This window comes from Eptatretus burgeri, chromosome 8 (assembly GCF_056783735.1).
Source record: "Eptatretus burgeri isolate ZD-2024b chromosome 8, Ebu_testis_v1, whole genome shotgun sequence".
In the NCBI taxonomy this organism is placed as follows: domain Eukaryota; kingdom Metazoa; phylum Chordata; class Myxini; order Myxiniformes; family Myxinidae; genus Eptatretus; species Eptatretus burgeri.
In genome coordinates, this window is record NC_140968.1 from 71,836,147 (window position 1) to 71,864,010 (window position 27,864).

Consider the following 27,864-nt stretch of genomic DNA (forward strand, 5'->3'; position numbering starts at 1 on the left):
AATAAATAAATAAATGGCCAAAAGAAAATGGTGGATTTTTCACCGAGTTAATTTTGCACAGCTTTATGTTTTCTGAGGTTGTTGGTCGAATTTTTAACCAGTCGCTTCTCGTCCTTTAGACTTTCGACTCGTATGCATAAAATCCAGAGAAAATTGGATGTTTCGTTGGGTTTTTTTTTAAGGTGTTTGTTGAAAAGCTTTTGCTGCACGTATACGTCAGATCGGCAGTTCCTCCTTTCATTTCCACAAAGCTAAGTTTGCCAGACCAGATCTGTTGTCTTTCTGTTACATTTTCGTCCCTGTGTTGCTGTTCACGTCTGGTGTTGGCTTCATGGTTAGCTTGGTGGGCTTGGGATCCTAGGATCCTGAGTTCAAATCCCACTCGGCTGTTCAATCAATACCAGGTGGGGTTGACTCTGCCCATCATCCTTCTGAGGTCGGCAAAATGAGTACCAGCTTGCTGATATACTGTGTCGGAGTGGCGACCCGTCCAGGATTGTTCCCCATAGCCAAGGAGACTGCTTAAGCAGCACCAACACTGCACAGAGTATGGTCCCGACGGATGGATGAATGTGGGACGTCTCGGTACCCGGTCATCACTGCCAGCAGTTACAAAGTGGCAGTTCTAGTGTTGAGTGCACAGAAGAAAAAAAAACTGTTCAACGGAGGAAATTGAAACTTTACCACATGTCACATGACCATTTGATGAAGCGAATGACTTGGATGATGCACAAACCGCTCAGAACTTACATGGTGAATTAAACAAAGCTTAATGCCCGGAGACAATGTCACTTCCTCGCGTTAGAAATGAATCATCGTCATCACTTCAACCTTTATTGTGCTCGACTGGTGAAAAAAAAAGCGAAGAAGAAGAAGAATAACGATTTTGCGTTTGAACGATCTCCCGATTTATAATTTATCGATTTATTTTGGCGTCTTTTATCAGCTTTGTAAATAAGAACAGAGTTCAATTTGTTCGACCACTTTATTAGCGTGGAACGACAATAATCAAACAAGTATTGAACAGGTTGAAACACCCACAACATCCCTGGCTCCGGCTCAGGCTGCGCATGCGCACTGGCACAGGGGACCGTCGATATGTAGAATTACCGTAAAGTACAATGTTCTCTATCTCCCTCCGAGTCTTTATTATGTTAATAGATAAAGGCTGAGAAAATATTAAGTTTAATGAATGAACAAAAGTTTATATCGCCCATCGTGTGACTATTCCATGGAGTAGTCCTTGTGCCAGGCAGGCACGCTGGTCGCTCTGGTGGATCGGCGTTGACCTATTGCTGGTGCTGGTGGTGTCACATCGGGCCCCAGTGGGGATGGGGCTCTCGGGGTTTCAGGGGCCGATGGTGGCGTCTGAAGGGTCGCGCGCCTCGGTGTGCCTCGTCCTGGTGCTGCTGGCGTGTCTGAAACGGGTGTCGTCTTGCGCCGGGGTGTGCATACTGACGTCAGTGCCGGCGTGGGCCCCGTTGGCGTCGCAGATGTCACGGGTTCGCTGTCGAGGTCAGGCAGTTGCGGTGTTACAACGGGTGCAGGTACAGTGATGCGGGTTGCTAGATCATCATAGATAGACCGGGGTGGCAGCTGGTCATTGCGAACTGGGCTAAACTTGCGCAGGAATTTCCTGTTCCGAAGTGTTACTCTACCCGAGCCATCGATCTTGATCACGTATTGGTCGTGTTGGCGTACCTCCACGATACTGCCTGTCTTGTCCCATTTTTTTGGGTGGAATCCTGTCTAGTTCTGCACGCGGACTAGGTCCCCTACAGCAAGTGGCGGAAGGCGTTTGGTGTGTTCTGCCCAGGTGTCGGCTGTGCGGATATGACGTTTGCGGAGGGCCTCCTCCCTCGCTTTCAGGGTCTCATGCCAAGTGTCGTGCGGTCTGTACTTCCCGGGGATAATTGGGATGAAATCGCGTATCGGGCGGCCGAAGACACACATTGCCGGGGAGATCTTTGTGTCAGGGTCAGGCGTGTTACGATATTGTAGTATCGCTCTCTGCACAGCGTCAGCGTCAAGTTCTCCCTGCGGGCTGGTGTTGTCCGTGATAAGTCGTTTCATTGTCTTAACTCCAATCTCCGCGCGACAGTTGCTGTGAGGGAAGGCCACCGATGACAAGCGGTGGTGTACGCCCCATCTGTGCAGGAATGACCTGGTCTCGGTGGAGGTGAACTCCGGTCCCCCATCCGACGCGAGCTCTTCTGGTGTCCTGTACGTCAGGAAGGCGCGACGTAAGTGGTTTATGAGTCCGGCGGCGCCACCCGTCAACTTTGAGATGATCGGCCAGTTCGAGTATCTGTCCACTGTCACAAGGTAGTGTGCACCCCTGTGTACAAAGAAGTCCGAGCACACTGCCTGAAAGGGGTAAACGACCGGAATAGGTGGAGTTGGTGGCGCTCCAGGCTGTGATGGTGCCATCCGGTGGCAGTGTTCGCAGTTTTTCCGAGTGGCGCTGATGTCGGCCGACATGCCTGGCCAGAATACAGAGGATTCTGCGCGGGCGGTCATCATTGATACGCCCTGGTGGGCAGCGTGTAGGGCGCTCAGCACATCGCCGCGGAGTGAGGGTGGTATGACTACTCGGTCCTTGTATAGGATCACTCCATCTGTCGATGTAATGTTCTCGCGGTACTGGTGATAGTCGCGAATTGTCTCTGGCATCTCGATTTTTGAGTCGGGGATGCCGTTCATTGTCATTCCCTCCAATATGTGCATATCGCCATCGCTGCTGGTGGCTTCCCTGACGCGATCCCATGTTACTGATCGCAATGATTCGAGGCCCGCGGCACACCATGCCAGGTTGTCCTCGACGTCGTCGTCATACTCCGGCTCAGTTTGGCGTAGGAGGGACAGGACGTCGGTGTGCGTGCTTGGTTGGAGGTGGGTCGCTATGGTGGCATTGTCATCTGGAAGGTTCATGAGTGGAGGTCGCGTGGTGCCAACTGGCCTGCGCGACATGGCATCTGCCGCCTTGTTCTTCATGCCCGGGATATGTATGATGCGGAAGCGATAACGCAGGGTCTTCTCCTTGAGGTTCCTGAGGCGGGGGTTGGGTATGTCGTCAAGTGCTCTGTCCGAAAGGAGTTTCAGCAGTGGTTTGTGGTCTACCGCAACGATCAGGTTCTCGCAGCCCAGTACGAAGTAGCGCGCTTTGTCCAAGGCGTCCGCGACTGCGAGAGCCTCGCCCTCTATGGGCGCGTATCTGGATTCTGGCGCGTGTGTAAATCTGCTGCCGACCAGGGTTATTTTCCATCCATCAGTGCAGCAGAATGGTCTAACTGGCACGCATCGGCAGTGCTTTTGAAGCAACCAGAATCCGATTCCCTCCTTCGACCAGTCCGTGGCGATGCATGTTGGCTTAGTTTTGTCAAATATGCGGACACCGTGTTCGATTTCTTGTACGATCACGTCTTTCGACTCGCGGAATATGTCCTCTAACTCCATGGACCACTGGAAGCGTTCTCCACTTTTCAGGAGCTTCCGGAATGGCTGCATTCGTTCGGCCATACTAAAGGCGTATGCCACCTGGTTGACAAGCCCGAACCACGATCTGACGTCGGTGATGTTACGCGGTTGTGGGAAATCGTGGATTGCTTCCAGGTAGCGGCTGCACGGTCGCACGTCGGTCATGGTGATGGTGAAGCCCGCGAAGTCCACCGTGGGTGCGCTGAAGACAAACTTCTCCGGGTTGAGGATGATTCCATTCCGGCCGCATATATCCAGCCATTGGACCGCCTGGAAGTAGCTCCCCTCAATCGTGTCTGACCATAGGAGCGTGTCATCTACGCACTTGGTCTTGTTACCAATGTCCGCGACGATCTCATCGTATCGTCGTGAGTAACCGTCCCCCGATGCCATATACCCTTGTGGGGCAGATAGGTACCGGTAGCGCCCCCATGGAGTGATGAAGGTCGTCTTGTGGCGGTCGTCCTCGTGTAGGCGGACGCTATGGTAACCGTTCCATGCGTCGAATACTGTCTTGCGCTTCCCGTTAGGTACGCGTCTCGCCTGGTGGAACGGGGATTGGGTGTGGTGGGTCTCGCGGAACGCATGCTTGTTCAAGGCCTGAAAGTCGAGGGTGCGTCGCGGCTTGCCATTCTTTTTCGCGCAAATTACCATGCGGTGACACCATGTCACCGGCGTGCCGACGGGTACTTCCTCCAACACGCCGAGCCGAACGTCCTGGTCGAGGCCTGCTTTTACCTCATCTTGCCAATGTATGGCCACGGAGATGGGAGTGTGATGGGCAACCGGTGTCGCGTTCTCACTGAGCATAAGACGTAGTGGCGGGCCGGTCATTCTCGGTAGTGGCTGGTGTGGGCACGTGTTGAATGTGCTCTGAGCATACATCCTGAGTAAATGTGACTGTAGTGCCTCTCTGTTGGCCTCGGTCGCTGGCATGGGGAGTGCGGTCGGCTTGGTCGGCGGCTCCGCGCGTCGCGGGCAGTCGCACAATTCCGAGGTTGTCAGATTCACCTCTCCGAGTGTCGGGAATCTGTCCGAGATCATTCCCAGGTCCATGCAGGCCGCGCGGGAGAGGAAGATGCGGTCTGAAGAGTCCGTCACATACGCGATTTGGCGCGTCTCCAATCTCCGAGCGTCATCACTGTTACCGGCGAATCTGACTACCACGGCTCCGAGGATATGAATTCCTCTGTTGTTTGCGGCCTTCATGGTCATGGATACAGGTATGAGGTCCTCGGTACTCAGGCCCATTTGTTGGACGACTTTAATGCCGATCAGGCAGCTCTGGCACCCCGTGTCTGCCATAGCGGGTAGGGTTACCGCGCAGGTGTGTTTCAGGAGGTTAAAACCCAGCGCTTTGTAATCCTCGCGCTTGTTGGTGAGAGTGAGGTTGACGTATGGCTGCGGGTCGGATATGCGTTTCATCCACTTATCGCACATATCATCGTACAGGTGGTGAGCGAGGGGAAGCGCGCGCATTTCATCCTCTGTGCTGGCCATGGTGACCGTGCATAGCTCGACGAAGGCTGCCGTCTGCTCGTCGTACATCCCGTCGGTCTCCTTAGATGGGGGTCTTGCCGATCGGCCGCCCAGGCACGCCTTGTCGAGGTGATTCTGGCGGTCACACTTCCGGCACTTTTTACCGTATCCGGGGCACTCGGCGCGTCTGGCGCGCCATTGAGGCGTTTTGCCGTGGCCCACCTCGCCGCAGTAGATGCATACTCCTTCGGGCTTGGCCTTCCGTTTTTCCGGCCTGGCTCCTACTCTGGCACGGACGTCCTGTCGCTTTCCCCGCCGATACGAACTACTGATCGCGTCCGTGCTCTGAGTGTCAAGCAGGCGCGATGCCGAGCGTTTTCCAGACTCTTTGGCCTCGATATACTCTATCATGTCCTTTAATGGCATGTCCTGGTTCTTCTCACCGAGTAGGTCAAGTTGTATTGCTTGGTCCGCGATGCCACGGGCAACCACGTTGCGCAATATCTCTTCGGTGAAGTCGTTGACCTGATCGCACCCCGCCTTGGTGCACTTCATTTCATACTTGCACGTGTCCGCCTGCCCCTTGATGCGGGCGTGGAACGACCGGACTGGCTCCTCGTGTCCCTGCCGCATGTTAGACAGGGCCACTCGAGCTACCATCGTGTTCTCCGTCCGGACGGCGAGCGCCTTCATGGCGGCGAGGACGTCTTCTTCATCGCTGCCCACGAGGCTCCGACCCGCCGCGCGAGTGAGGTCCTTTCTCAGCTCCTCCTCACAGCACTCCAGTAGCTGCGCGACTATGTCGGGTCCGACAAGCTTAGTACCTGTTTTGTATTCGCCCCAGCGGGTTATGAAGTACGACCAGGCCTCGCCCGTTCCGGCCAGTGCTATGGAGGGACGCTTGAGTTTCTCCATCTTGGCATTCGAGCTCGCCGCCCTGGGGGCGGCGACGTGCACAGTGGGGTGTATACTCAACATGGCGGCCACCACTGCCGCCTCTGCGTGTGTAGCCATATAGTCACAACCCTCGATCGGGCACTCTGCTTCCACCGGCGCCATAGGAACAGTTATTCTGGAGTAAACGTTCTATTTTCGGTGATGCACACGTGTGTACAGTGTCCTGGGGGCGAAGATTGGGTACAGAACCCGAGAAATCCAAACTCACTGTCGACGTTCTCGTGGTCCGTTTTCACCCAGTCGTGTCCTCCTCAGCACCGACGATCTTTACTCGACTGCATCAAGCTGTTTGATTATAAATAAGAACAGAGTTCAATTTGTTCGACCACTTTATTAGCGTGGAACGACAATAATCAAACAAGTATTGAACAGGTTGAAACACCCACAACATCCCTGGCTCCGGGTCAGGCTGCGCATGCGCACTGGCACAGGGGACCGTCGATATGTGGAATTACCGTAAAGTACAATGTTCTCTACTTTGGTAGTTGTGAAAACACTCGAATGAGAATAAAAAACAACTTCGTAAAGGCTTATTACTGCACTTTCTCGCAGACTTTTTCACAAAGTATAATTTGTACACATTTAGTGTTTACCTCAGACGTGGAGAGATTTACCGTCCGGACATTTACCTCAGACGTGGAGAGATTTACCGTCCGGACATTTACCTCAGACGTGGAGAGATTTACCGTGGACATTTACCTCAGACGTGGAGAGATTTACCGTCCGGACATTTACCTCAGACGTGGAGAGATTTACCGTGGACATTTACCTCAGACGTGGAGAGATTTACCGTCCGGACATTTACCTCAGACGTGGAGAGATTTACCGTCCGGACATTTACCTCAGACGTGGAGACATTTACCGTGGACATTTACCTCAGACATGTAGAGATTTACCGTCCGGACATTTACCTCAGACGTGGAGAGATTTACCGTGGACATTTACCTCAGACATGTGGAGATTTACCGTCCGGACATTTACCTCAGACGTGAAGAGATTTACCGTGGACATTTACCTCAGACATGTGGAGATTTACCGTCCGGACATTTACCTCAGACGTGAAGAGATTTACCGTGGACATTTACCTCAGACGTGAAGAGATTTACCGTCCGGACATTTACCTCAGACGTGGAGAGATTTACCGTCCGGACATTTACCTCAGACGTGGAGAGATTTACCGTGGACATTTACCTCAGACGTGAAGAGATTTACCGTGGACATTTACCTCAGACGTGGAGAGATTTACCGTCCGGACATTTACCTCAGACGTGGAGAGAGATGCAATTACAAATTTTCCACCAAAACAGTTGGCTCGCACCATTGAGGCCTTCTCAAGACTGCACGGGGTAAGTGTTCTATGAATCCCTTCGACTTTCATGATGCTTTCAAATCAAATTTAACATACAAAGTTTTCATAAACGACTTCAAAGTGATAAAGATTAAAAAAAATGCAGATAAAATGTGAATAAGTTAAATTAACAGAGAAAATAAGACGATTCTCAGTGACATAAGTATTGAAACCCTTGCACCTAATTAACTGTGAAATCACTTCAGGAGTAAATTATTTGTTTGAAAGATTATAAAATAAGTGTAATTAGATTCACCTGTATGTAATCAGTGGGAAAACTTAAAAATTAAACTCCCTCACTTATCTGAGGAGTTTTAAAGTGTCTGGTACACGTCTAACACGACACATCACTCATCGTGGGGTAGATCACAGCAATTTCTGAGAGGAATCGTGCAAATGATGATACAAGCATCAAATTTGGCACATTTGTTCTCCAGGGGATTCGAATCAAATCTGCCAGATTTGATCAGAAAGCCCTGCAGAACAGAAATGCCAAATATGATGCTTGTATCATAATTTGCACTATTTTTCTACTATCTACTACACTATCAGTCAACCCCATCCCTCCTGTTAAACATGGTGGTCACAGCATCATGTTATGCAGCTGCTTTTCATCAGCAGGGACTGGCAAGCTTGTCAGGAGAGAAGGCACAATAAAAGTTGAAGTGATGACGATGATTCATTTCTAACGCGAGGAAGTGACATTGTCTCCGGGCATTAAGCTTTGTTTAATTCACCATGTAAGTTCTGAGCGGTTTGTGCATCATCCAAGTCATATTCACTTCATCAAATGGTCATGTGACATGTGGTAAAGTTTCAATTTCCTCCGTTGAACGGTTTTCGAAGTACACTCTTAACACTAGAACTGCCTCTTTATAACTGCTGCCAGTGATGATTAGCTACCAAGATGTCCCACTTTGATGCAACCCTATTTTGATCACACACCTGAGCCATTATGTCCTGTTTATTCAAATAAATTCAGAAGGAGATAAAACAAAAAAAATTAAATTCAAATCAAATGGAAGAGCAAATAAAACAGGTACTGCATTGGAGTCATCAGGAGGAACCGGAACGAGCAAAGATGAAGTCATCAGGAGGAACTTGGATTTCAGCTGCTACTCTTCCACCCTCAAACCCATCCAGGCACAGCCAAGTGAGCCTTTTACAAAAAAAAAAATTCTGCCTGCCAGACCTTTCCACCTATCAGGTTGAAATTTCAAACGTATATTCCTCATCACTACGAGATTAGTTCACCTATGAATGTCGTGAACACCCTGGTATCCTCAAGGCTTAAGGTACATGTGTGTGAAGTTTCCCCCTTCGATCTGTCCAGCTGTTCTGGGGAAGATTTTAAAAAGCTTTCGGGTAAATCCTCCAATGTGGAGGTAAGCAGGCAGCACAGTGCCAGGCAGCTATAGGTAGAGCAAATAGGGTTTTAGGTTGTATTCGGAGGGAGATCATTTATAAATCAAAAGAGGTGGTGTTAACATTGTACAGGAATTTAGTGAGGGCCACATCTAGAATATTGTGTACAGTTTTGGTCACCACAGTTCCGGAAGGCAGGGCCAGATTTATGTGTTGTGGGGCCCTGGGCCCTAGAAGTACGCGGAGCCCTCTCGGGGCCGCAGCCATTTTTACTTCATATATGCTTATAAAAGTATTCATATATAAATGCACCAACCTAGGCTGGGCAAAAGAAAAAAACCACAGTTTATGTGTAAAAACATGTATTTCAGAAACTACAAGTAACAAAAGTTTATATACAAGAAATACCACTATGGATGAAAACAACGGAACAGAGAAAATAATCGCAAAACCAAAATGTGATGGTATCATCTCAAATCTCAATGCAGAAAGTTTTTTTTTTGTCATTTTTGCAGATATGATTGCATTATTGCACACTTTGGCGTAATTGCTACAATATATTTGCGAGATGTTAAAAACCTACAGAATCTTTTAGCTTCTTCCTGGCTTTGATTCGCGCAAAGTCCTCGATTGATTCACGTGTGCTTACTCTCCTGAACAGTTCGTGTTCAGCACTCAGTATGGCCAGCGATGCCAAACGATCTTGGCCGATCGTACTACGCAGATAGTTCTTGATCCTTTTCAATTTTGAGAATGATCGTTCTCCCGTACAGTTCGTGACAAACATTGACAGGTATACCCGCAAAGCTATCTCCACGTTGGCGAATGCTGCCACCATATCGTAATTGTGGATTGTGGAAAACGTAGTAGTTTCAGACAATTTTTCCGAGTCTTCTGTCTGCATCGTCTTGAGAAATGTCTGGAAATGTACAATTTCCAAAACCAGAGAAGGTTCCAGGTCGTTCGGGTAACTCTTGACCAGGTCTGCAGCGGAGTCGTGGAGCTTATCCGTCTGCATGGTCGTTATTTCTGAAAAGAATGAGAAACGTTGACGGAGTGTTCCATAGGCCTTGAGGTGATCTCCGAGTGACGTTGTTAGCTGATCAATGATGGGTATGTAGGATGTGGTCCTGAATCTCTCTCTGGGCGGTAACTGGGTGTCATCGGCACTGTCTACTTCATCATGATGTCGCTTCCTCCTTCGAACACGTCGCTGATCGTCTTCGTACTCGCTGTGACCACATTTATCAATAGCAATATGTTCAAAGTCGTCAAACCGTTCCCGTAGGTCCTGTACGAACTCTGTCAGTGATTCGAGTAGTTTCACTGCCGTGTCTCTGCGTTTCGATGTTCATCCATTGCAAGATTGTCAAGTAACATGATATTTTGCTGGACTCCATTGGCCAGTGCTTCTACAGCATCTGCACGGGCTGACCACCGTGTATCTGACAAGCACTTGACGACTGGCATGTGTTTCAGTGCATCGCGATGTTTGCGCCAACGATAGGTTGACTTCACAAGATAAACATACAGCCGTTGAACGATACCAAACAGAATCACAACAGCCATGCAGCACTCAGCAGCACACGTCCCAATGAGGTTGAGAGAATGAGCCATGCAAGGAACAAACTGGGCGAATTCGCAACGACCTTTTAGGTGCGCCTGGATGCCGCAGTATTTTCCAGACATGTTGCTGGCGTTGTCGTACAATTGACCGCGACAGTCAGAGATCGGAATTTTGTTCGTTTGGAGAAAATCAAGAACTACGTCTGCGATCTCCTTTCCGGTATGATTCAGTAAGGGCACGAATGTCAAGAAACGCTCTACTGGCCCCTCTGGCAACACGCAGCGGATGGTTAGACATAGCTGGTCAGTGTGCGACACGTCCGGAGTGGAGTCCACCGATATGGAGTAATATTTGGCCCTCCGAACTTCTGCTACAATGGCACTCAGAACTTTTCTACCCAACACATTGATTAGTTCGTTACATACTGTCGATGAGAGGTAGTTTACGTTACCGCTCCCTTTGTTGGCATGTTTCTGGAGATGTGCCGCAAGGAAAGTGTTGGACTTGCTCAGAAGCTCCATCACTCCCAGGTAATTTCTGTTATGTACTGAACCGATCACCTCGTCGTCACCTCGGATGGGCAGGCCACGTTCACATAGAAACATGAGGACATCCACACACCGTCGTAGCACTTCGTGCCAGTAGTGCTGTTCTGACTCATACTGACGAACTAGTCCAGCGTTAACGCGGCCTTGCAATGATTTTCCTACTGGCCAGGCTCGACATTGCCTGTTTATGCTGATCTGAATTAGTGTGTCCTTCTATCGACTCCCTAGCATGTTTCCAATCTTGGAACCCGGATGTAAACCGACTTTTAGTGTCTGACATGGGTGACAACAGACGGCAAATAAAACAGAACAGACGGCCGGTCTCTTCAGAATAGCACAACCAACTGAGATTGATTTCTTCTCCAGATAACGTGTGTTTTCTACTGAACAAATTTTTTGTACAATGACGAGTTTTATTTCCATCACGGACAGCGGAGTTATTGTAGTCACTGTCAACATTACGACATTGTGCACTATCCTTCTCGATCCAGTAGTTTCAGAACTTCTCTGGTAGCTGGTCTGGCTAAAGGCCAATGTCTTTTTCATGATCTTCAGCCGTTTCGCTGTCTACTTCTGAACCACATTCTGAAGCAGAATCGTTTGAGTTTTTATCACCGCTAGCATCAGCAGCACTGAAACAAGGAGCAGGGCCAACAGCAGATAATGCTGACGTAGTCGTAGCTATGTTTCCCTTCGTGTTGTTATCCTGTTCATTGTATAACCCGACTGTGGCTGTTGTACTCTTAAGCCAACTTGTAATTTTGGGTAGCTTGTTCTGTTCGTTCGGCTGCTATGCTTTCCTTCCGCTTGGCCGCACCAGACTGGTATTTTCTTCCTCGATCACGTTCACGTTCCGCCATGGCTCAACCAGGTCCACACAAAGGCAGTTCCTACAATAGAAAGCAATATTTCAGCAGTTGACACTGAACACACCTTAATAATAATAATAATAATAATAATAATAATCGAGATATATTAATGTGGATTGATAAGAAGCCTTGGGCTTGTCGAGTATCTCTCCATGGCTCAGATTATTATTGCAAGGTGCGTCTCTCTGGTGGAGGAAACCGGAGAACCTGGAGGAAACCACCGTGTCTCGGCCATGACACATGATTTACATATGCCACCGGTAGTATTCGAACCCACTCCGCCGCATCCAAATTGAGGTGACCAGCCAGCAACCTCACCACTCTGCCACCGAGACACACCTTATAAATATAATAAAATATTATCCGGTGTGTAAACTTGAATTATACAATTATAGTATAACCACCCCAGCAGTACGCCTGTGCAGTACATAGCAAACATAGATTCAGGGCAGGCGTGTAATTTTGCAAAAATGAAATCGAGACGGCCATAGCTTGCTGGGATTGGGAAAACCCTCACTTTTTTCGTGTGACCTATTTCTGTGGTAGTCCTTAAGATTGTGCTCTTATGATTAGTGGAAAGGAAAAAAAGTAAGTTCAAAGATGTAAAATAAATGACAAACATAACCAAACAGATGCCAAATTAACAGGGATATTGAGTATTTGTTTCGTGATTCACTGACCATTTACACAAACGAACTCGATTTTTTTCACAAACAAACAAAAGGGGGGAAATAGCAGAATTTCTTGTGATATTTGCGTTTGCACGGGGCCCCTGGGAGGCGCGGGGCCCTGGGCCGTGGCCCTGTGGGCCCTGCCCTAAATCCGGCCCTGCCGGAAGGACATAGATGCCATTTAGAGGGTTCAGCACAGGGCTACGAGATTGATTCCGGGCCAAGTTCGACTCAGCTATGAGGAGTGGCTGAAGGAGACAGGGCTTTATACACGAGAAAGGAGGCGGTTATGAGGAGATATGATGGAAATGTTTAAGATAATGAAAGGTATAGATAAATTATTCAACAGTCGATAGTGATAGAACCAGGGACCATAGCTTGAGAGTAAAGAAGAGGAGAGTTAAGATCGTAGTCAGGCAGGGATCTTTTACTCAGGGAGTAGTTCATGCATGGAATGGCCTCCCTGGAAAGATAGTGGCAGCAGAAAAAGTAGATAAGTTTAAATTTGAATTAGATAGGTAGCTGGAAGTTATGGAGATAGGAGGGGTATGGGGTTGTTGATTGGACTTTTAGGTAGTTTGAGTATTGATGGGTGATTGTGTATGGAGTGCTGTTGGTGGGGATCTTGTCAAGGGGGGTTGTGTGGTTGATGTGTGTTTTTAATCAAGCCCATGCCCCCTCCCCAAGGGGAAGAAAAGGGGTGGGGGACAAAAACAAACTACAACAAAAAAACAAACAGCAAAAAGCCTAAACATTTATTTCGTTAATTGAAAACTTTTTTTTTGGCATTTTCTTCCTTGGATCTTGAGTGGATGGGTTGGTGTGGTGTTCGTGCAGGCATAATGGGCTGAATGGCCTCCACCGGTGTTGGATTTCCTTGATGTGGCTGCCACACCATGTGACCGATGACATCATGATACAAGGGGTAATTTTGGAGCGTGCCAAAAAAAAAAAACCGTTCCTCGTGGATAGGTGGTCATACCTGTAAAGGTTCACCTTGATCTGTTCAACCGTTTCAGAGATGATTGTTGAAGGTTCAAAAAAAACCCAAACAAACACAAAAAAACCCGGCTGCTGAACCACGTGACCGATGTCATCAATTTCAATTTATGGTGAATATTTTGTCAATCCGACAAAATTGCAGAGAAAATGGAATGACAAAATGCAGACACGTACTACATTCCACTTAAGCATGTACGCGACCGATTGCTTAACCCTGCTTTTCGCTTCGTGAGTGTGGGTTAACTAAGCTTTAAAGTTTAAAGCTTCATGCTTTCCTCAAAAGACAGATGTTATATAGAATTCCACAGGACTGAATCCAGCAGGACACAGCTTGGCAGGAATTGTCCTTGTGCAGAGTTGGTCTGAAGCGGGGAGTGGGTGCAGCCGGCCTGGGTGGGGCTGTGGCTGTCTGGCAGTGGAGGCAAGGCTAGTCTTGCATAGACCCTGATGTACTTTTACTCAGTTTCACCGCTGAGCTCCGTGGGTGTTTTCTCCCCTGCTGAAGACAACTTGTCGTTTTATAGCCTCAACCCCCACCATCAGCCATGATGCACTTAGCCACTTAGCCCCTCTCCACTTGGCTGCTCTTGGTCTGCCACTCAGACCTGGGGTTTGACAAACCCGACCCCGCCCTTTTATCATGCTCTTTGCCATCATTCCCATCCTAAAACTCGCCACCTGATGACATATCAGATGTTTTTAACCTTCATCCCGTTCTTTGGCTTGTTTTTACACCCCATGCACATTTCAACATATATCGTTGAATATTTTAGAAAGAACCATCTTTTCGATCAAGAGTTTTTATGACGATGGTTTCTCACATGTTTCATCTGTGCAGCTAAGTTTTTGATTTGATAGAGGGCTAATCAGCCAACTCATTATCAACATTGTTCTGGGGTGCATTTACACCCCGGTGTTATATCATTGCTTTTGTGCATTTCCCTCATAGGTTCTTGACTACTACACTTATATTATTCCATTATGTATCTGCTTTCAAGTGAGCTGATAGAACCTATTACACAGGTGCTCAAGATAGAAAATCATGTAAAAAAAAAAAAACATGCTTGGTACAGGTTGGGGGAATCAGTCAGACTTTTATTTGAAGACAGTGATGAAGAATCAGATTTTTCTTCAAATGCAAATGACAGTGGTGATGAGTTTGTACCTGCAGTTAATGCCTCCTCATCTGATGAAAACCATATTTGTGAAAACTCGAGTGGTAAAGATGACTCGTTACAACCAGATCCTCAACAAAATGTCACCACAGCTCAAGCAGCTAATAACCAACTTGTACAGGCTGAAGTCCAGCATAATCAACAGCCCATTAATCATGGAAGAGTCGAGGGGGGCACAGTCGATGGCAATTTTTTCTGTCCTGATCACAGTGCAAGCACCCTGTTCTGCGAGGAATGTGTCTGAAGTCAGAGGCAGTACTGACCATAGTTAGCTTGAATGATTTTCCTCAACTACCTGTTCATATTATATCTAATTCATCAAGACATTTTATACCTAATTCATCAAGCGAAAGTGTTTTATTAATGGGGTGAAAGTACACCCCAGATAAAACTGTTTAGTCTTCATTAGTACGCATGGTCAGGAGTTGTCCAAACTGAATTTGTGTTGGTTGTCCATGTTTACATGTATTGAGATACTGATACCGTACATAAATGAAGAAAATGTTCGTGTTGCAAAGAAATAGAAGCTTGACCTTGAAGAAAGGCATTTTTTTCACCATTTTAATTTTTTTGAGATTGGTATCCATTGCAACCATAAAAATAGTAAACTTGCGCAGAAAGCATATGATTTACTCAAAAAGGGATCGTAAATAATAAATATATCAATTATGTTTTGAAATAATCCACACGTCGTGTTTTAAATCCATGGGGTGTGAACATACCCCAAAGGTCTTAAATGGTTTATTTTCATTTGTGTGAGAGTGAGGGTTAAAGCATATTTAGGACAGATTACAAAGGTAAGAACATTAAAAAGGGTGTCAAGAGAAAGCGGTTTTAGACACGCGTGTGGCCGGTTGACAACAGCTTTCGATAACATAAAACAACACATATTCCATATCACAATTAAATGACCTCACACTTTTATTCTAATACATGCAATATGGGAAATAACTATCACTATAGAATGCATTTCCACAACAACATAGACATTTTGCAGACATGATACATGACACTTCTTTCAGAGCTGCATTATAAACTTGTCTTTCCCTGAATCATTTTCCATTTTCTTCCATGAAAAAAAAAGAACAATTTGCTTTATCTTCTTTGGACGGACTGGGTGAAGATTTGTGTAAAGATGAGGTTTGAAACAATAATAAATTCATTAAATAAACGTATACTGAGCTATATCTTCTTCTTCTTGCATATGGCAGCTTGGCTGCCGGGTAGCTATCATTTTGTTCTGGTGCGATGGTGCCGCTGATGCTGTGCCCCTATAGCAGTATACTGGCACTCATTTTGCCGACTTCCAAAGGATGACAGGCTGAATCAACCCCCACCCAGTGTTAATTTAGCAGCTAACAGACCTCAAACTCAGGACCCTTAGATCCCCAGCCAGCCAGCCTCACCGCTAAGCCAACCCCAGGCTTCAATGAGCTATATTAAACATCAAACTTGCATAAATCCAACAAGGAGACCAAAGTCATCTATACCCATTTTAAAATCCTTGAATGGCAGTGCAGTCGGTAATCTTACAAGTCTGAAATTATGGATGTCACAGCAAAAAGACAAAAAATGGCTAACTTGTTCTGAGCTTTACACATGAGGTATTAAGTTTCATATTAATCTTAAGGAATGTGGAAATAGGCCTCCATTATGCTGGACTAATGCATGGCCATTGAAGTATTGTAGCCGTACACTCTTGGCCTGGCAGGATAGTCTCGTAATATGCACATTCGCCTTGAGCTGTCTCGGCTGTGTTTGAATCTTGACCCAACTATAAACTGTCACGTACGGCGATACATCAATATGTGAGCCGTCCATCAACAAAACCAGTATGATGACCCGTCTGCCACCATTGTATGTTAAAGATCCCATGGTGTCTCATCAATAATATAGGGTGACTTGTGGCCAGCACCATGAACAAATTACAAATTCCTGTCCAAAACTGCGCATGGCAAGTTGTCCGGTCTTCTTGGATATCCCTCGACACGGTTACACTGCTTGCCATCTCAGAATGTGGTTTGTTTGGACAGCAGTTCTGACACCACAAACAATTTCACATTCCCAGGTTGTTCATTCGTCACATGTGAATGGTTGTCTTCGCTGGAGGACAACCAGGATGATGAGGAGTAGATTCTGGACCAATTTTTTTATTTTAAACTTCACGATACATTTCTTTCTGATGTCCTTCTGTTATTGTTATCAGCAGATGGCAAAGTGGACATAAGCCGATCATTCTGGCAAAGGGTGAAAAAGTGGACATAAGTCATCAACTTATGTGGCGACAAAGGTGACAAAGTGGACAAAAAGGCATAGTGGACATAAGTCCTCAACTGGCAAAGGGCGAGAGTTGGCTGATATGATGGAGAGAAGAAAGGTGGACATACTGTGTGTACAAGAGACCAAGTGGATGGGGAGTAAGGCTATGAGCATTGGAGGTGGTTTCAAACTGTTCTGCCATGGTGTGGATGGGAGGAGAATGGTGTCAGGGTAATCCTGAAGGAAGATTATGTCAAGAGGGTATTGGAGGTGAGGAGAGTTTCTGACTGAGTAATGAGTGCGAAGTTGGAAATTGAAGGGGTGATGATGAATGTCATCAGTGCATATGCACTGCATATGGGGTGTGAGATGGAATATCAAGAAGATTTCTGGAGTAAGTTAGATGAAGTGGTGGAGAGTGTATCCAAGGATGAAAGAGTGGTAATTGGAGCAGATTTCAATGGGCATGTTGGGGAAGGGAATAAAGAGGATGAGGTGGTGATGGGTAGGTACGGTCTCAACGAGAGAAATGTTGAAGGGCAAATGGTGGTAGAGTTTGCAAAAAGAATGGAAATGGCAGTGGTAAATACGTATTTCAAGAAGGAGAAACACAGGGTGACATACAAGAGTGGAGGAAAGTGCACACAGGTGGATTACATCTTAAGCAGGAGATGCAACCTGAAAGAGATTAGAGACTGTAAGGTGGTGGCAGGGGAGAGTGTAGCTCAACAGCATCGATTGATGGTCTGTAGGATGATTTTGGAGGTGAGGTTGAGGAAGAGAGTGAGGGCTGAACCCAGGACCAGATGGTGGAAGCTGAAGGAGGAAGACTGTTGTGTGGAATTTAGGGGAGGCGAGACAGGTGTTGGATGGTGGTAAAGATGGGTGGGATGATTGGGCAACTACAGCAGAAGTGGTGAGGGAGATAGCTAGGAAGGTACTTGGTGTGACATCTGGACAGAGGAAGGAAGATAGGCAGACTTGGTGGTGGAACGAGGAAGTACAGGAAAGTATAAGGAAGAAGGGGTTGGTGAAAAAGAAGTGGGATAGTCAGAGAGATGAAGAAAGGAGGCAGAAGTACAAGGAGTGGCGGCGAAAGGCAAAGAGAGAGGTGGCAAAGGCTACGAAAAAGGTATATGACGAGCTGTATGAGAAGTTGGATACAAAAGAAGGGGAAAAGGATTTATACCGATTGGCAAGACAGAGGGACCGAGCTGGATAGGATGTGCTGCAGGTTAGGGTGATAAAGGACGTAAATGGGAATGTGCTGACGAGCGAGGAGAGTGTGTTGAGAAGGTGGATGGAGTACTTTGAGGAGCTGATGAATGAAGAAAATGAGAGAGAGAAGGTTGGAAGAGGTGGAGATAGTGAATCAGGAAATGGGGTGGATCCAGTAAGGATGAAGTGAGGACTGCTATGAAGAGGATGAAAAGTGGAAAGGCGGTTGGCCCAGATGACATACCAGTGGAGGCATGGAAGTGCTAAGGAGAGATGGCAGTGGGGTTGTTAACCAGATTGTTTCATAAAATCTTGGAAAATGAGAGGATGCCGGAGGAGTGGAGATTAAGTGTGCTGGTTCCGATTTTCAAGAACAAGGGTGATGTGCAGAGCTGTGGAAATTACAGAGGGATAAAGTTGTTAAGCCACACCATGAAGTTGTTGGAAAGAGTAGTGGAAGCTCGGTTGAGAAGAGAGGTGACGATTTGTGAGCAGCAATGTGGGTTTATGCCAGGAAACAGCACCACTGATGCGATGTTTGCTTTGAGAATGTTGATGGAGAAGTATAGGGAAGGCCATAAGGAGTTACATTGTGTGTTTGTGGATTTAGAGAAAGCCTATGATAGGGTGCGAAGAGAGGAGTTGTGGCATTGTATAAGGAAGTCGGGAGTGGTGGAGAAGTATGTGAGGATTGTGCAGGATATGTATGAGGACAGTGTGACAGCGGTGAGGTGTGCGGTAGGAATGACGGACCGGTTTAAGGTAAAAGTGGGATTGCACCAAGGATCGACTCTGAGCCCTTTCCTGTTTGCAATGGTGATGGATAGGTTGACGGACGAGATCAGACTGGAGTCTCCATGGACTATGATGTTCGCGGATGACATCATGATCTGTAGGGAGAGTAGGGAGCAGGCTGAGGCGAGCCTTGAGAGGTGGAGGTACGTACTGCAGAGAAGGGGAATGATAGTCAGCAGGAGTAAGACAGAGTACATGTGCGTAAATGAGAGGGAGGGTGGTGCTATGGTGCGGTTGCAAGGAGTTGAGGTGGGGAAGGTGGATGGGTTTAAATACTTGGGATCAACTGTCCAAAGTAACGGAGAGTGTGGGAGAGAAGTGAAAAAGAGAGTGCAGGCAGATGGAGTGGGTGGAGAAGAGTTGCAGGAGTGATTTGTAACAGAAGGGTTGCTGCAAGAGTTAAGTGGAAAGTATATAAGACGGTAGTGAGACCAGCTATGTTGTATGGTTTGGAGGCGGTGGCGCTAACAAAAAGACAGGAAGCGGAGCTGGAGGTGGCAGAGTTAAAGATGCTGCGATTCTCGTTGGGGTGACGAGGATGGACAGGATAAGGAATAAGTATATTAGAGGGACTGCGCAGGTAGGATGGTTTGGAGACAAAGTGAGAGAGTCGAGATTGAGATGGTTTGGACATGTGCACAGGAGGGAAGCGTAGTATATCGGGAGAAGGATGCTGAAGATGGAGCCGCCAGGCAGGAGGAGAAGAGGAAGGCCAAAGAAGAGGTTCATGGATGCGGTGAGGGCGGACATGCGGGTGGTTGGAGTGTCGATAGAAGATGTGGAGGATAGAGCGAAATGGAGACGGTTGATCCGCTGTGGCGACCCCTAACGGGAGCAGCCGAAAGAAGAAGAAGAAGAAGAAGAAGAAAAAGAAGAAGAAGAAGAAGAAGAAGAAGAAGAAGAAGAAGAAGAAGAAGAAGAAGAAGAAGAAGAAGAAGAAGAAGAAGAAGAAGAAGAAGAAGAAGAAGAAGAAGAAGAAGAAGAAGAAGAAGAAGAAGAAGAAGAAGAAGAAGAAGAAGAAGAAGAAGAAGAAGAAGTAGTAGTAGTAGTAGTAGTAGTAGTAGTAGTAGTAGTAGTAGTAGTCCTTCTGTTATTGTCAGTTGATATTTCCATTGCCACATACGTTTGAAGATGTGGTTTTTCAATGCAAGTGAAGTACGTAGGAAACTAAAGGGCCATGTAGATGATATCCATTTAGAATATTTTAATCCCCTCATCTTTTCCTTCCCCTGCATTAGTTCCCCATTTATATCATGTGCACGCCACATGGTTATTGCAAGAGTTCTACACAAACTGCTCCAGCGACGATGTTTTATCCGAACAATTCGTTTCTCTGCTGATGGCTAACTTGGCTCCTTTCCAATAGAAGATCTTGTATCATTGTGACAAAAGAAAATGTGAACAAATGAATAAATTAACGTGTCTGTGAATCTCAAAATTTAAGTTTTGCCATTGTCAAAGTTTATTCCAAGGACAAAGTCAAAAATACATGTTGAAATAATTTAGACACAAAATTTGTTACAGCAATTTACAGTTTTAAGAGTTCAACACCAAACACTGGCCCCACGTACAAAAATTCCAGCAGGTTGGAAAAGGTTAGACATGACATTTTGAAAATCGCGGCTCGTACAATGTGAAGCATGTATTATAGTAAAACGGTTAGTTTTGATCAACAAATACCGTGCATTATGAAAATGTTTAGAAATTATTTGTATCGGCTTCTGTCCAAAGCACTCTATTCCATTTCCCTGAACTCCCTTTGCTGATGTACAGGTTCAAATGAGACATTCAGAATCATCTTGATTTCTTATTTGCACCATCAGAGTGCTGTTGAACCTGCTGGAGATGTTGGTGCAGAAAATGGCTCAACTGATGTTGTCTGCAAGTGCCCTTTACAACACACGTGTCTGCTGCATGTTTGGTTGTATTCCTCCCAGTTTGTCTTGTGAAACTTCAAGCCTCTAGACGTAGCAGTCAAGATAACGTTTTGTTGTTGCTGGAACTGTTCTGGTGTTCATGGAGCCCCAGCTTGGTTTTTCAAGGTCTCAAGTTTGTGCACTTTTGTGAGTGGTTCAGGCTGGCCATGAAATTACGTGAAGTTCCATCATCGACAATGTCGTACGTGCATGTGCACCACACCAACATGGTACCGTTACATTGAAGGATGGTTGCTTGAGGAAACGATGACCCTCTGTGGGGTTTCAAAGCAAAACGAGCCTCGAAAAACCAAATTCATTTACCTGATGCTGGAGGCAGCTTTTGCTTCGGGTCTTGTGAGGAGATAGCAAGGAGAATTGTTGCAAGCAACTGGAAACTCCAGTGGGGAATTGACTGAAACAATGCAAGGGAAAGACATGTTGGCAATCAAGACTGTAAGTATGAGAGAGAAAGAGAGAAAGAGAAAGAGAAAAAGAGAGAAAGAGAAAGAGAGAGTGAGAGAGAAGCCACAGTAAGCGCACGCACGCACACACAAATAAGCCGAGAGAGACATCGAACACACCAGACAAGACACGTCAAACGGGTGGAGAATGTTCTGAAGGTGAGCCTGCTGTCAAAACCATTATCAAAACCTTTCATACAATTCGTATACATTTTTTGGTGATGTTCAGTTCGTACCATATTGTGTCGTCATTCTACAAAAAAAATGCAAACAGTTTAACACTTTCACAAGGTAAAACCCTCATACCTCCTCGTTGCTCTAACGGTGCACTCTGTTAGAAGGGCAGACATTTTTACAGCATGCATTTTTATAAATTTTAGTAATATGCACACTCATTTGCCAAAAAACAATTTTATGAATTTGTTTTATGTTCCTCGTGATCACATGTTCGTCCGGAATAATACATCGCCGTAAAGGCCTAGCCTAGTGCTGGACATAACGCTGTCTTACTATACCGCCTTCTTACAAAAACCATCATCCTGACGCCCAGCGTCTGGCATTCAGCCCGTGGCCTACAGATGTCACATAGAGTCAGACACATGGGTTATATGTTGTTCAACTGCAGTCAGCATAGTGACAGGATGGGTTGAATGCTGGATGCTTGGATGATGTGTACATCCAGAGAGGTCTTGCCGAGCACTATACGTAACGCCATGACGTCCCAGGAAAAAAATAAAAATAAAGAGCATGACAGAAAGGAGGACGGAGAAATCTGGCTACTTTAATTATACAGATGATAGAAAGATCGACATTCCAATGCAGGGAAAACTCACCCTTAAGCTTTTCTGATCTTGAAACATGTCTTAGTATCATACGTTTAGTCCGATATACAGCTCGCCATTTCTTCACCAAAAACTGCAGCCTAAACAAAAAATAAAAAAACAAACACATGAAAATGACCTCACTGTTCTGTCGCTCGGAAACGAAGTACTAAATACGGAAAGGAAGTGTTTCCTTTCTATTATTGGAGAGGACGCAAGACAAATGCTAAAAATTAAACAAATATCAACAACCCCAAAAGTGAGACTTCTCGGTTACTCACATAAGTGTGAGCAGCTTCTGATTTTGCAAGCTTCCTGTCAAAATCTCAGTAAAAATTAAAGAGCAGGTTTTGAGTCGATGATGACCGCGTGATTCGAAGGTTGTAATCACATTAATAATCGTTGGGCAATTATTTTCTTACATTTGAAACTCAAAATATGCTAAAATTAACTTTCAAGTCAAAACTTTTGTCAGTGGTCGAAAAACAGACCGGAATTTACCGAAGATGCTATGACGTCACGTTCTCCGAAAACTTCGTGAACATTAGGAAACAGCGTGTGAGCAATGGCGAGATGCGAATCAGTGAGTGATTTCAGCGGCGATTAAATTGAGTGTTTTCATTCCGATATTGCCGTGGACGAGTCGGAGGATGATGGGAATTTATACTATGGAGTTTCTGGCCCTGAGCCATATAAATTTGAGCCACTTGCAAGTGCCAGAAAACGGCCTATTTTGTGTACAAGTGGCAGGACTGACTGCCCGGCAGTTCACACCGAGAGACTCCACCAGACAGATTGGTTTGTAGATTTTCATTTTCTTGTTCGATGCATAAAATAATATAAAGTTTGATTCGCCTGTGACTTGATATAATAATTTTTAACCCTCTAGTCACTCAAGAGTCAGAAATACAATGAATCAATAATGGACCCACATATATTATACACCGTAACCTTGGCGTTGAAGTCTTTCTGACAGTTTCGCTTGACCCCAGCGAAAGTGCACAGTTAGAACAAACCCCCAACTTTCAAGAAACTGTTGTGGCATATAAATACCAAAACATGTTTAGCCTCATTGGGAAATATTCTACGAAATTTAGGAAAAAAAGTGGAAAATTGATTAATTTTTTGACAATTGAAATGAAATAGCCCAATTTGCTGATGTTGTTAAAAAAAAGTAATTTGATCAACAATAAGTTGATTTGTTGAGAAATTTTTTCATGCTTGTGTTTTTTTAGAAAGTATATTTATGTGTTTTTCCATGTACTCTTTAAGAATACATTTCAAGGTTTTTCTCACTTAAACTCAACAATTGATTCTGTGACAGAGCAGTATCTGGAAAACTTGTCAACCAACAACTCATATTCACAGAGTGGTGATCAGATGTGTTTATGCCTTCGTAATCCTCGGCTGTGAAATGGTCACCAGAAATGACAAGTCTATCCAAAGGGTCCTCTTTACCCGTTTTCTTTGGGGGAAAATTCGCCCGTTGTGTTTGTACAAATGTCATCGATTGCCGGCGAATGTTTGATTCCTTCGGGAATCGGTTGGAGTGATTACCCGTTTTCCAGCCATTTTCACAAAACATGACGACACACTGACGAGGAATGATGTACAAATATCCAAATAACTTTGTGCTACACTAATTCAAAATAAAAACAGGATAATATAGACAGTTGCAAGCTCAAAAAAAAGCAAAAGAACGGCCCGCTGAACTGGACACTTCTTCAATGAGCGAGTGAGCGTCCGCTTTGTTTTGGAGAACGTGACGTCACCATTCATATATGGTACGCGGCTGTTTTTTTCAAGAGCCTCGATAAATAACAACTTCGGAGTTAAATTTCATTAATTTTCCCAATAGTTAGGCAACCACAATAGTTTGCATCAAACTATTTAATGCACATATAATCATATTGATAAATTTTCAGAACATGTTTGGTGACCCGCAACTTGCTCTTTAATCAATGATACGAACAATGTTCTGATGTACACACAATATAAAAGGGGAGGTTTTTATTCAACTCATTATCTTTGAGAACAGGAAAATAAGTAAAGTACCTGATGATTGCAATGATAACCCATGCAGTGGAGCGGAATCTGTTGATTTTCCCAGGCTGAGCCACTCCTGCCTTGGGGTAGGCCCCCATACGAGCTACGAGAGCCAGGGTGGCCTTTTCAGTTGCCTCAAAGCCCCCAATTAGCAGAAGCAGGTAGACTTTCTGATATGCAAGCGATTTGCGGAAACTCTCAGCACGTAGGTACCTGCTGTGATATTTGTACAGCTGGAGAGATGGACGGTGAAAGTGTATTAAAGGAAGGGGGCATAGTTTTGCATTCAATTAACTTAAGGCAGGCATGACCCATGGATGTGTATTAATTACTCCACCGTTCAAAAGTTTTAGAACACCCCCATTTTTCCAGTTTTTACTGAAATTTAAGCAGTTCAAGTCCAGTGATTAACCTGAAATGGTACAAAGCCAAGCGATAAACTGCCAGAGGTTAATCAAAAAGTTTACGTTACGAAAAACTAAAAAATAATGTAAATTTCAGTTGTTAAAAAAGGCCCTTTTCAGAGAACAAGTAATGGGTTAGCAATTGCAGCTGTTCTGCAGCAATGGAAGTAAATTAAGCCTTGAAAGTTGATGCAAACAACTCCTACAGGTGTCCTAACTTTTGTTGATTAGTTACAAACCCTCTGTCTGTATAAAAGCAGTGTTGGAACAGACTGTGTTGCCACACCCTCTGAAGTATTATTTGGACAATATTGTACTGCAGGAAGTAGTATATTGCTATCATATTGGCGAGAAAAAGACAATTGACAAAGGAAGACAGACAGACCATTATAACCCTTAAAAGTGTAGGTCGAGAAATTGCAAAGAAGCCAAGTAAAGATGTTGGTGAGTACAGTTTCCTACACCATCAAAAGGCACTTGGAAACTGGAAGAAACTCTGACAGGAAGAGGTCGAGCAGACCCAAAGCCACAACACAATCAGAAGACAAGTTTCTGAGAGTCAACAGCTTGCATGATAGGTGGCTCACAGGACAACAGCATCAAGCACAGCTTAACACTGGTCGAAGTGAGGAAGTCTCAGTTTCAACTGTGAAGAGAAGACTTCGAGATGCAGGTTTGACAGGTCGAGTGGCAGTAAGAAAGCCATTGCTAAGATGGCAAAATAAGAAAAAGAGGCTTGCCTGGGCCATGAAGCACCGCCAGTGGATTACTGAAAACTGGAAGAAGGTCTTATGGACCGATGAATCAAAATTTGAAATCTTCGGTTCATCACGCAGGGTTTTTGTGCGCTGGCGAGAAGGCGAAAGGATGGTTCCTCAGTGTGTGACACCAACTGTCAAACATGGAAGAGGAGGCGTGATGATCTGGGGCTCTTTTGCTGGATCCAGAGTCGGCGCCTTGCACAGAGTGACTGGCAACCTGAACCAAAAGGGCTACCACAGTATTTTGCAGCACCATGCAATACCCTCTGGTCTATGCCTAGTTGGTCACAAGATAACGACCCAAAACATACCTCCAGGCTATGTCAGAAATACCTTGGAAGAAAAGAACAAGATGGTAGACTTCAAATCATGGAATGGCCAGCACAATCTCCAGACTTAAACCCCATCGACCTGGTTTGGGATGAACTAGACAGAAGGGTGAAAGCAAAGCAACCTACAAGTGCAACACATTTGTGGGAACTTTTGCAACAGTGTTGGGAAGAACTTTCCGAACAATATTTGATTTCCATTGTAGAAAGAATGCCACGAGTATCAGGTCAGGGTCAGGTATGGTAGCATGTGCCAGAACAGCGCGTTGCTGCGTCCTCTTTCCGCCGGTACTCCAGGGGCCTCCGTCTGGCCTTCCCCCAGGCAGATGCCAGGCGCATCCCCATCTCCTTGAGATGCTGGTCAACCTGCTGCAACCACGAGGCACGTGGTCGGCCCATTGGCCTCCTCCACTCACGAGACTCCCTCGCTGAGAGAATCTGGTGAACAAGATCAGCGTCAGCAAAACGAGCCACATGTCCATACAGCCGCAACTGACGCCCACGGACCATGCAGGAACAAATCTCATCCGAGTCTCTCTCAGCAACCACTCGTTGGACACAAAATCTGACCAGCGATAGCCAAGGATTCTCAGAAGAGACCTGGTACCAAAGGAATTAAGTCTCCGTCTCAGATCCTTGGTCAGAGTCCAAGTCTCGCATCCATAAAGCAAGATTGGAAGCATCCATAAAGCAAGCACTCGGACTTTCGTCCTCCCGCACAGGTACCGGCAGTGCCACACCCCATGACACACCCCTGACGAACTCCAGTAACAACTGGAAATAAGTCAGAGATGGTACCACCACACTTCACAGCACTCTCAGTACCAGAGTAGAGTTCAGACATCAGATCGATCAGTTTTGGTGGCACCCCACGAAGACCAAGAATCCTCCAGAGGGCATCCGATTCACTGAATCGAACGCTTTACAGAGATCAACAGAGGCTGCAAGCAGCCCCTGCCAAAACTCTCGTCTGCGTTCGGTGAGGACACGAAGTGCAAGGATACGGTCAATCGTTGACCTCTTTGGTGTAAAGCCTGACTGCTCTGGACGCTGGTGCTCAAGCAGATGGTGGCGAACCCTATCAAGAATTATCCAAGCAAAGACCTTGCCCGGCACTGAGAGCAGCGTCACCCCTCGGTAGTTGTTGCAGTCTTGGCGATCACCCTTCTCTTTCCAGAGAGGGACAACAAGGCCCCTCTTCCAATCAGTTGGGATGATGCCTGTGTTCCAGGCAGAGCACAAAACTGCATGCAACGACATGAGTGCAGTATTTCCACCAGCCTTGAGAAGTTCAGCATGGATGCCACAGATCCCTAGAGCTTTACGCCATTTCAACCGGTTCACCGCAGCCCGTGTTTCCACAAGCGAAGGTGGACCACAGTTGATTGGAAGGTCAGCAACAGGGATTGTAACACCCTTGACGTCCAACTCGACAGCTGGGGGAACAGCCTGGTACAACCGCTCAAAGTAACCGGCCCAGCGGGCCTTCACTTCAGACTCCTCTGTCAAGAGCCTACCACTCTCTGCTCTAACTGCAGTGCTCCGAGGGATGGGCTTGGATGAATGCAATGCGCGGATTCCCCTGTAAGCGGGACGAGAATCACCTGTCCACAGGTGATGCTCTACCCCCTCAGATTCCTAGCACATCGGCCTCCTTGTCCACCCTTAGTGCACGCACAGTTTTACGCATCAGCTCCCTGAACAGCTCAGCTCTGCCATTCAGCCTGGCCCTGCGACTCTGGTCAAAGGTATCCAGTGTCCCTTGAGAGACAAAATTCTTCTTTGCCCTGCGGTGAGTTCCAAGATATCCACCGGCAACATCAAGGACAGTGGTCTTGAAGGCACTCCACAACTCCTCAGGACCCCCCAAAGCACCCAGACACCCCAAATGTCCACTCAGCCTGTTCACAAACTCCTCAGCTACTCTCTCATCCTTGAGCTTGCCAATATCCAGCCTTGGCTGGGATGGTACCATTCTCCAGGATTTAAGGTGCAGCTTTGGAGTTGCTACAACAAGCCGGTGGTCAGTATTGAGGAACTGAGCACTCCGGTAGACTCTGCAGTTCTGGATCATCCTCGAGCGACCGTCAACGAGGACATGGTCAATCTCCTTTGCCACACCGCCAGCGATGGAATACCAAGTCCAGAGATGAGCTTGTGGGCGCTGAAACCATGAACGAGCCACCCTAAGTCCATGACTTCTTGCAAAGTCAAGGAACTTAGTGCTATTCTGGTTCATAGTTCCTGACCCATGGGGACAAACACATGTCTCATAACCATCCCCATCAGTTCCAGTCGATGCATTGAAATCCCCCAAGACTGGAAGTGTATCTCCTCTGGGGCACTGATCAACTACAGACTCGAGCGTGGCGTAGAATGTGTCCTTCACGGTG

The 27,864-nt window shown here is 46.2% G+C and overlaps 1 protein-coding gene across 4 annotated transcripts in view; it reads right to left on the minus strand.

The window, feature by feature from the left end:
• Nucleotides 1–20,168: 20,168 nt before the first annotated feature.
• LOC147022022 (uncharacterized) overlaps nucleotides 20,169–27,864 on the minus strand; it is a 126,161-nt gene continuing 118,465 nt past the window's right edge. For 3 of the 4 annotated variants that reach the window (XM_085892574.1, XM_085892573.1, XM_085892571.1), the window contains 3 exons: nucleotides 23,987–24,210; nucleotides 21,944–22,032; nucleotides 20,169–21,061 (listed from right to left, as the gene is read on the minus strand). In XM_085892574.1, the coding sequence (XP_085748700.1) occupies nucleotides 20,967–21,061; nucleotides 21,944–22,032; nucleotides 23,987–24,210 (408 nt within the window). In that variant the 3' untranslated portion in view covers nucleotides 20,169–20,966. The remainder of the gene's footprint in view (nucleotides 21,062–21,943; nucleotides 22,033–23,986; nucleotides 24,211–27,864) is intronic. The other variant, XM_085892572.1, reaches the window with a different exon arrangement.